At 36.4% G+C, this 10,592-nt stretch overlaps 1 protein-coding gene and 1 long non-coding RNA gene across 2 annotated transcripts; one reads left to right on the forward strand and one right to left on the reverse strand.

Moving 5' to 3' along the window:
* The first annotated feature begins 1,024 nt into the window (after positions 1-1,024).
* On the forward strand, positions 1,025-3,947 carry LOC113301601. Its single transcript, XR_003336384.1, has 2 exons — positions 1,025-2,238; positions 3,694-3,947. It is a non-coding gene; the product is annotated as an uncharacterized LOC113301601 (long non-coding RNA).
* Positions 3,948-4,994: 1,047 nt separating this feature from the next.
* LOC113305672 (uncharacterized protein DDB_G0283697-like) lies at positions 4,995-9,612 on the reverse strand. The gene is made up of 2 exons (XM_026554690.1): positions 9,472-9,612; positions 4,995-5,447 (listed from the first exon to the last, which is right to left on the reverse strand). The coding sequence occupies exons 1-2, from the start codon at positions 9,610-9,612 to the stop codon at positions 4,995-4,997; spliced, it is 594 nt and encodes a 197-aa protein (XP_026410475.1).
* Positions 9,613-10,592: the final 980 nt, after the last annotated feature.

The following is a 10,592-nucleotide window of genomic DNA, read 5'->3' on the forward strand; positions in this document are numbered from 1 at the left end:
GTGTGGTTGCAGAAACCGAGGGAAAAATTATTTCTGATAACCTCTTTCCTGATAAGTAACTAGATCGATTCCAATCTTAATTTGATTTATTAAAACAAGGTAATGATTATTTCTATTAATCCTTTTCATGATAAGAAACTAGTTATCTAACCTAGTTTTGCTTATTGAAAAAAAGGTAAGATTATTTCTTAATCAGTTCCTGATAAGAGAAACTAAGTTAATTATGGGCTTATCAAAACAAGGTATGATTATTTGTATGTTATAACCAGTTCCTGATAAGAAAGCTAATAAATGTAATGAGGGATAGTGAAAAACCGTCGATTCATACGGTATAAGTTGAGGCTCTGCGCTGTCACCTTGACGTAAGCATGTTCTAAATATTAATTTTTTCAGATTTCTCCAATGTTTTCATCTATTAATCGCATCTACAATCATATTACTAACAGTTTGAAGCAATTCATTCACTAGGTCATTTGTAATATTACTTTACTTCATCGGTTCTACACAAGTTCGTGCATAATCATTACCAAAAACTCCTTTTTGATTACAAGCATTATTGGTTACAAGCAAGATACATAACACGTAGAATAAATCCAGTTCATTACAACCGAGATTAACACCTATAAGTATCCTAGTTTCTTGCTCGAACCTCCTGCAACTTTTCAAAGAAATTACACCCCCGATAATCAAACCTACTTTGTTCACCACCGTACTTACATTATATCAAGCAAAAGACACGTCAAAGTACTTCCAAATAAACCATAAAAACTAGAACAAACGTCACACAAACTGAATATTCTATGAAAAGGTGCAGTCACAGTCGAACTTAGCAAAAAGGTGACAACCATGTGCGAGTTGGACTCAGCTCGACCAGGTGAATTAACTAAACTCGTTTTTCTCTAACCTACCCTCCCTGATCGGTTTAGTTCATTATCCCTAGTTAGGTTGGGTTAGGTTAGGTTAGGTTAGTTTAACTGCTCTGGTTAGTTGGTTGGGTAACTGCTCTGGTTAGCTGGTTGGGTTTACTCGGATAGGAATGGATGTTTTATAGAAATCCTGTTTCTTCTTTCCTGTTTCTCTAGCAACTCCAAGGTGTTCTGGATCAAATTTGATGGATGTAAGATTGTTTTAACTTAGAACAATTATTCAATTGATCTATTAATACTACCCGCTATTGTTCTTCATACCACTATAAGTATCTGCAACCGAAGTAGAGGCGAATCCATATACGAACGGTGAGTTAAAAATTTGAGTTGGGTTGATATGGGACGAAGATTAGAAAACTGCAATCTCTTCTTTATCTAGCGCTGGTAGTAAACATGGTATATCACTTATCTTGAGAAAGGTTTGATTTTTTTTCTTTTTGTTTAGGTCAAAAGGGTATATATTATTGTATCAGTTTATTTTAAAATTGATACACAGGGTTCTTCTAGTTTTCTGTGGGATTAAATTATAGGGTTTTAGTGTAATGTTGAATTAGTTGTTTATAATCAATTTGTTCGAACAAATTTTATTTCATAAAGGTGTTTATTAGACATTTGCAATGTTCTTCATTAGGCATGACCAATGATGTTGGAGTAGCTTCAGTTATGTAATATGATTAGGAGAAGGTGGAATGTATTGATGGGTGTAATTCAATTACGTGTAATAGATATGGTATTATGGTTCAATTATGCGAGTGATAGTTCAACCAAAGAAGATGGATTGTATTGATGGGTGTAATTCAATTACGTTTGAATCAGTAAAACTATTTTTTCTTATGTATTATAGATCTGATAAACCGAACCTACAAGTTGTTTTGAAACAATGGTTACATCAAAAGTTCCAGTGTTGCATTTGTCATGAATTAGGACTTAGAAAACTTGACTACTCATTGTTTTGTTAGTAGCATCAGCATGAAAGATTGAAGATTGTGGTCCAGTTTTTTTAACATTTTTTTTTACAGCATACTTTAGCATCGGTTGTATTTCTAGCTGGATGTATTGGTAAGATCACTGTTATATGTTGTTGCTAAAGTCCTTGTGTGGTAGATGCAATTTATCTCAAATTCAAACTAATTTGTTCTCTCATGCTGGATTCTTACTGGAGAATGGCACAGTGCAGTCATTAGGTCCAAATATGTTTGTGTATTGCTCAACCAGGATATGAGTTTCTTTAAGCCAAGGATGGAACAATGGGGACATTGTTAGCCAAGTATTGAGCAATGTGCTATTGATCCAGTCTGCTCTCAACGATAAAGTAAGTTTCAAGCTTTAAGTAATCGTTCATGCAGTCAATTTTAGTTCGATTTTTCTTGATCTCAGTAATTTAAATGCTTCAGCAATTGATGAATGTTGTACCCAATTTATTACATATGACATTCTTAGTTTCATACCCAAATTATTTTATACAACATTCTTACTTTCGTACCCAATTATTTTATACGACATTCTTAGTTTCGTACCCAATTCATTTTATACGGAATTCTTAGTTTCGTACCAGATTCATTTTATACGACTTTCTTTGTTATTTACCCAATTTTATTTCTACGACCGCCCGAAGACCAAATCTTTCAGTAAAAATCACATAAGTAGCTAGGCGAATCTCCAGTACTACAAACTTTACCAGCAACCGAGCGTATATTTTCAGGATACCATACCATATTATCTCTTACATGCTTAAATAAGGGGGAAGATCTATTACATATTCTTTCACTTTTATTCGCATGCTAAGACTATTGAGCTAAAAAGCACCATTTTTCCGCTATTAAATATTGCGCTTCGGGTGTATACGTAGTCCAACTTAAGTTTTAATATCACATTTCGCATATCTATTGTCTGTTTATGTTCCACTTTCATATTCTCATTTTACATAGTTACTTATGGAGAACAGCAGAAGCTGTATCACTAGGTCATTTCTGTTAAGATGCAAATGTGTTGATTCAAAATGTGAATTTGGTATACCTTTCCCAAAAACAATAATATTGATTGCCCTATCTGTCTATGCGCATGGGTTTAAAGAATTTTTTTTGACGACATTTAAATCATCAGCATCTAAGTTCAACTTTTATTCTTGGGATGTATCTTAAATGAATTACATGTAAACACTAGTAATAAATATTTAGTCTAGTGGAACACCACTTTGTAGGCTAAAGTTCTTCATTTGTATTAATCATATTGTTAAGGAGCTTTAGGGACTTGCTGTGAACCATGCTATCTTATATGTTTACTTCATTGCTCAGTATTAATTAGGTATTTAGGGTGGACAGATGAATTCATGAGACCATAAAGTATATCTCTTTGTATCATATAAAAATAGCTTGTAGCTTTAAGTATATCCATTTTGATGTTATCTTCAGGGTGACCTGATTAGTGGTTTAAGAGAATGAAATCTATGCATGTGGACTGCTATTAGAAAATCAAATTCATATCTGCAAATTGAAAAGACAGAGCAGTTACACACCACTTGTATAATGGAGATCGTTTTTCCAGAAATTTGCCATGATCTATCGAAGAAGATAATAAACACCATATATGCAATCTTGACTAAAGGATCAAGAAGACAAGAAGTGGTCCAGAAACTGAAAGTTTCTAATTTACGTTAAAACATATGGGATTTTGCTTTGTGGGGGACCTTGAATGTGCATGTAGCTCTCATTCAGAAACATGAATGACTAAAATGTGTCTGGCATTTACTTCTTCTATCTCTCTACAGACTAAAGTTGTTCCAGACGCCTCCTGTTCCTTGAACAACAATGCTAAAAACAGCAAATCACTTTCTCAAGTGGAAGATGTTGATGTTAAAGCTGATATGCAAGGTATCCAAAGCGACAAAGGAAAGAAGTCTACTTTTGACAGAATTAACCTATAAGTGTTTTTAAAGATTAATTCTGAACTCATGTAGATTAATGAATACTGTGGTAAAACTGTGCTCCTAAAATGAATCCGATTACGATTTTATTTTATTTTCTTTTAGCAGTAAATCATCGCAAGTTAAATCGAAGAAACACGAGATGAATCCGGCTATGGCAGCCATTCAAGCATTTATCAGTGCATTCATAAAATATTGGAATGACTAGCAGCTTTTGAGAGTGAAACAAGCTATTAGAACGTAGGTCTGTAGCAGCAAAAAACATGAAACATGTTCCAATATGGCAGCTACCAAAGCACTTATTAGTGTGTTTATAAAATTCTAGATGGATTAGCAGTTTTGACTTTTGAGAGTGAAATAAGCTATAAGATTTTAGGTCTAGTGTTTATGCATGTATCTTTAGCCGATTGAGATTCTTGTCTATTGTATTCTTTGGTGGTGACTGTCATCTTATTTCAGTATTTGGTGCCTGGCGGTGATAAAGGGCAACACTTATTATATTAGGTTATTTTGTAAGTTGCTTGGAATTCACCAACATCGCAGATGTCATTTGGTTGAGCCAATGCTTAAGATAAGAGTTATTTATCTAAAAGATAGATTTGAGTGCTACTGTAATTTAGGAACTTACTTTCATTTTCTTACGATGGAAGGCTGAATGAACTATCAATCCAGAAAACATCCATTTCCAACCATCTCTGCTTGAATAAACTAATATTCCATTTATATCCGGGTAAACCCAACCAGCTAACCAGACCGTATAGCCTAACCTAATCAGGGATAATGAACTAACCCGACCAGGGAGGGTAGGTTAGAGAAAAACGGGTTTAGTTAACTCACCTGGTCGATCTGTGTCCAACTCGCACATAGTTGTCACCTTTTTGCTGAGTTCGACTGTGACTGCACCTTTCCATGGAATTCATAATTTGTGTGACCTTTGCTCTAAAAACTACCCATCATCACTTTTTCAAACCTAACAAAAAAATGTTACCCGCCGTTGAATTTCACGTAACAACAAAATAGTCTCTAAATAGCACATCAACAAAAAAAAGAGTATCAGAAATATCTACTTAGAAAAAACTTGCTAATTATCTTCAAGTTTACCCCTGAGCAGAAGATTTTCGATCTTTCTGATACTCCTGAGATGACTACTTTGAATAATCTTCTCCACTGGTTGAAAAGCGTTCCTCCTCAACCTCCTCACTATCTTCACTACCACTTGATACTGACGTACCATAACCATCAGATGCATTTTCACAGTCTTCACCATCCTCTTCCATTTCATCTTTGTCCTTTACAACATCCCCAGTATTCTCTTCAGCTTTCTCACTATCTGATTCTCCATCTAATCGCTCCCTCATGGTTCTTGCAAAAATGGATGAATTTGCATTCTCAGCCAAATATCTCTCACACCGTGCATCTTTTTTTCTCTTTGCTTTTTCTCTCATCTTTTCGTTATCACTCTCAACTTCCTCCTCTTCCTCTTTTTCTTTTTCCTCAAAATCACTTTCTGCTGCACTGCTACGTTTTATCCATACTCGAGATTCATTCTTCTCATCTCTTTCTTGTTGTTTTCTCTCATCTCTTGCAATTATCTTCACCTTTCAGAGAGCATACTCTGGAGCATTCTCTTGCCTTACCCTTTCATATTCTTCCTTTTGATTCGTACTAATTATCTCCTTCTAGAAAAAAATTCAGATAAATCATCTCTCTGGTTTCAAGAGAAATGACTACACTCTTAGCAAAGCTATAGGTATCTGAAGTTTGCAAAGCTCTGGTGTCTCTTCCTCCCTGATTTTCCATGACTAATTTTCTCTGATCGTATTGTAAATATTTCTATTTTTGGTTTAATTTTGTGTGTTTTAGAATTTATCTCTCTAATCCCCTTTGATAAACTGCTCAAACTGCCATCTATAGCCATTTATGACGTTGGGTGAAATGTCATGTCCCTTGGAAATTCATGCTTATTCAATGCCATGTGAAACCCCTTCACATGCATTATTATTCCTCAAAACCCAAAATTCAAAGTCTAAATCTAAAGCTTTGTTAGCCTTAATTCAGTTCAGAATTGTCATTATGAGATGCACTAGTAAGTCACCTATTTCTCTTAGGTTCACTTGTGCACTAATTAAGATCTTTGTTTTTTTGCAGGTCCATATCAGGTAGCACCTGTTGAGAGGCGCCATTGATAGCTGGAGTACATTACCTAGGTTGCATGTCTCTACTATTTCTAATTGGCCGATCCCGAAAATCCATGCAACCCTTGACCCAATTCTCACCAAACCCTTGATCTTCTGCCAAAATTACTATATCTTCCCGCTCAAATATATATTTTGAGTTATAAACAACAGTTTATCATGTAGGTGCCCACTTTAGTGGGACCCTATTACTTGGCACCAAGTATGTAAACTCTATAAATAGAGTCTCAAACCTTTGTATTCTATACAGATCAATAGAATTTCTCTCTCTTTTTTTCCCTCTATTTTCTATTTTCTTCTTTTATCACAACACGTTATCACGCACGTAACTCTACCGATTAAGAGTTAATTTTTTATTTTTTTTACAGAAACTAAGATTTGATTTCATAGTTTTGATTTTTTTGTATGAGTTTCTACTTATGTGCTCAATTGATTTGATTTGGTTATAATCAAATCATAAGTATATTAGTGAATATTTTTCAATTATTTTTTTTTCATCGTACAATCATAATCTATTGTCTATCAAACACTGATAGTATAATCGGCAGCATACAGTGGGAGATTAATCATAAGATACATCGTATTGGAATGGATATTAGATGACATATGATGCGTGTCGTAGGTGCTCAAATTAATTCACTTATCTTCTACTTTACTAATGAATAATATAGCAGTAAATAAGGTTCGTTCCCACGAAGAGCAGGGAGTTTTAGTTGTCGAAAATGCCATAATGGGGGATTGTATTAGATTTTAAGGCTAAATAAATAATAAAGCAATGAAAAGTAATTAAGATTGCAAGCAATGGATAGAATTATGATGAGGGAATCCTTCTTCGTTACTAAACAGTCATCAAGTTATTATATTCATCCATTAATACAATTAATCACAGATTATTACCAACCGTGGAATAACAGCTAGCTCAGTGCTATCCCCTAAATTCCTTATATCACTGGGTACGGAAGCTCTCCAATACCAGATTCTATTCATCTAAACCACCTAGTAGTAATTTGTCCGAATGCTTTATCTTTTGTGAATTATAGATTGATCCTAGTAGTTCCACTCTTAGCTCAAGGTCCACTTTCTAGTGTTGTTTATACACACAATCGCCACACAGAATCCCTCTGCAAGGTCTTGTGTTTTCTACTTTTGTATGAATTATTCGACTATTACTTATCTCCTAACTCAATATTAGCATTTGATTGAATCAACAAATTAATTCAGTTGGCCACCTTAACAATCTATCAATCAATCATAAATATCTAATTAGTATTGTTTAAACAATGATTAATCACGTGAAGAACTTCAAAATAGATTTATATAATAACTCAAATCATGTCTAGAACTTAGAATTCATCCTCAATCACTAAGAAGTTTAGCTACTCATGGTACTAATAAAACCTATGAGTTTCATATGATAAAATGGTAAAGAAATAGTTATGATGATGGAAATAGCTCCAAACCCTAGCTTTTCTTCTCTTGAGTTCTCCTCTCCAATGGCTTGATAAAAAATTCTTCGATCATTTGATAGAAATATCTCTTATATAGATGTCCAAATTGTGGTTGTGCCCGGGCACCAAATCCCGGTCGAATAGTCTCCAATCTTGCCAAAATCGCAAGAGAAACTCATTACTAGGGGTGAACAAAAAATCCGGAACCGCGGATTTCATCCGTATCCGTCCGCAAAATTACGGGTGAAACCCAATCCGCAAGATTTATGGACCAAATACGGGTGAGATTCTCAAATCCGCATGTTTTGACGGTTTGGTTACGGTTGGATTTTGAAATCCGCGGATTCATCCGCAACCGTATGATAATATTCTAAATCAAATTTAGTCCTGTTTAACCCACACTTTTCCTTTCATCTTTTTTCTATGTTGTTAAGCGACTGACCTGGCTAGATGAGATTCCTTCAATTACATCATTCTTGTCTCTAGTCTGGATCAAAAGATCATTAATTCTTAGGCATGATTTCACTTCTCTACTATTCTTACTCTGGAAATTAATAAACCTCTCTACTATTTTTACTAATTTTTACTACTGCCTTTCACTCCCATGATTTCACTTTTTTCCTTTTTATAAATGACGGAGAAAGATACTCTCTTGAGGTTAAATTGACAAGGATGGTGGCTACAACAGAATTTTTTTCTGTCTATTATACCACTGCGATTGTTTGATAACCCATAACTCATAGATCAAAAGGCTTACTTTAGAAATCATTAATTCTTAAGCATCAGGATCTGGTCTGGTTGTGTGGCTTAGCCCACTTGGTGTCATCTAAACTTTATAGTATCGAAGTGTTGGGTCCTGGTCATGGTATTATAGTCCGTACTCTGTATAGGTTTGAAATTAGCTTATTTTTAATTGGAGTAAAGATGAGTTAATCCGAATCTTTCCTAAGTAACGATTATTGATTACTTGATTATATTAGGGTATTGTGTACAATTAAGTTTTGTTTTACCTTCTTTTTTCTTTTTTTTACACTGAATTCGTGGTTAATCCGCATCCGGTCCGTATCATCCGTTGATCCGCGGATGTGAAATCCGTGGGTGATTGCATCGGACACGGTTTGATTTTCCAAATCCGCAACTTTGACGGATTGGACACGGGTGACCCCTAATCCGCATCCGTCCGTCCGTTGCACACCCCTACTCATTACATACGCCAAGTCCAAGTCTTTGTCGTGTGAAAATACCCAAATATGCATAATGGGCTCGCATCAATGCTGGTTAAGTCCAGCCCAACATCTCACTTCAACTGTCAGTTCCGTAGAACTGACAGTACATTGTCTTTTCCCCATCAGAACTCGGCTAGACATCCCCCCGTGAAGAATAGGTTTCCCTGGATTTTGTAGTTTTCTCCCGGAAACTCACGGACATACGACTATCCGTGAAAATATAATTCACCTGAGTTTGGTTTTCAATACTGATAGAATCACGGACACTCACATAGCCGTGAGTTTTATTTTCCCCTGACTTATGATTTTCTCCCGCGGACACAGTACACTCCGTGAGTTTTTATTTACCCTGGATTTTTGTAATTCCTGCCATTCGGCTCACGGACAGTCTGGTTGCCGTGAGTTTTTAAACTCCCTGAATTTTCACTTTTCTCTTCATCATCTCACGCATACCAGGCCCTCCATGGGAATTCTTTTCTGATTTTGTTTCCCTTAACTCGGAACTCCATCTCAGCTTCACTTTTTCCACTTCTTCTCGTCACTGCCTACAGCTCCTACCACCATCACATCGCTAGTTAAAATTCACAGCAGCTTCTCCTTGTTGAACTCAGGATACAAAACTCATGAAGACGTTAACTCCTTGCCAACAGCTCTGTCCGTACGTATCTCCATCTTCATCATGTTGCTGATCATATCGAGTTGAACTCACAACTCCAAGTTCCATCATCGATAAAAGATAAATGGAAGCATCACCACCATCGTGTTAACAGCAGCATGATCCATCTTCTCTGTCATTATGGCATCAAACAACTCTCTGCTGTGCTCGGGCTTCTTCCATTGATTCTCATCGCCAAGCTCGTCATCACCAAAGAACCACTGAATGTCGAGCTCCATTGATACCGGCCATTGCCAACAGCTTGTCTTCCTCTCACTCAATCGTTCTCCGACAGCTTTACAGAAAAAGCGTCACCTCTGTTATATCACCATCGAACTGCACCTTCGTATCTGAATGAGCTCAACCTCTCTTCTTGTTCCATCACAGCCGACTCGAGTCTCAACTGACTTTGCTTCTTCTCAACTCTCGTCTCGCCATTGAAAATGGCAGCAACAATACTTTGATTCCTTTTCGAGTTCCATCAACACCACAATACTTCATCCATCGCCTCTGCCAACATGTATTACAGTGGCATCAACTCTCTAACAACATCAGTCTCCATGGCTTCACTCAATCATTGATCACCGAAACATGATCATGGAAACTACAGCATCAGCATCACCGAGTAACCATTCTCACTGTCTTCTCCCTCATCTCATCATCCAACAACAGCTCGTGTTCCTCAACTGCTCAGCTCTACCATCATTCCCGTTACAGCTCCATCTACTGCCAAGCCTCCAGATCCTTTCCCATGGATCACCAGCATCAACAGACTCATCACCAAACCACCGTAGCAATTCCCTGAATTGGTCGCATGGTTTGCATGGGGAGGATGATAGCGCCCTGAATCTCTTCTTCTTGCCTTTATAAAGCAATGCCATTGTCAGTCTAGGAGAACTGACAGGCTAACTTTGAATATTGGGTGCCCAGAGTAAAAACGAGGGTGCCTTTATAAAATATGTACTGCAACAATTTCTTTCAACCTCTGCTTGCTTCAAATACATCTAGATTATTCATAAGACGGCGAATTGACTCTGTTCTTTCGCCATTAGTTTCGTCTTTTCGTCCTCTTCAAGATAGCAACAAGCACTCCTAGATATGGACGAGCTCCACTTGGTCTTTGGTCTTTTTCCGCTTTTAGCTAACTTCTTTATGCACAATTAAGTGCAAATTCCCTTCTTTTGGATGATTCACCTAACAAAACACAAATAAGAGAAAA

This window comes from Papaver somniferum, chromosome 8, assembly GCF_003573695.1.
Source record: "Papaver somniferum cultivar HN1 chromosome 8, ASM357369v1, whole genome shotgun sequence".
NCBI lineage: Eukaryota > Viridiplantae > Streptophyta > Magnoliopsida > Ranunculales > Papaveraceae > Papaver > Papaver somniferum.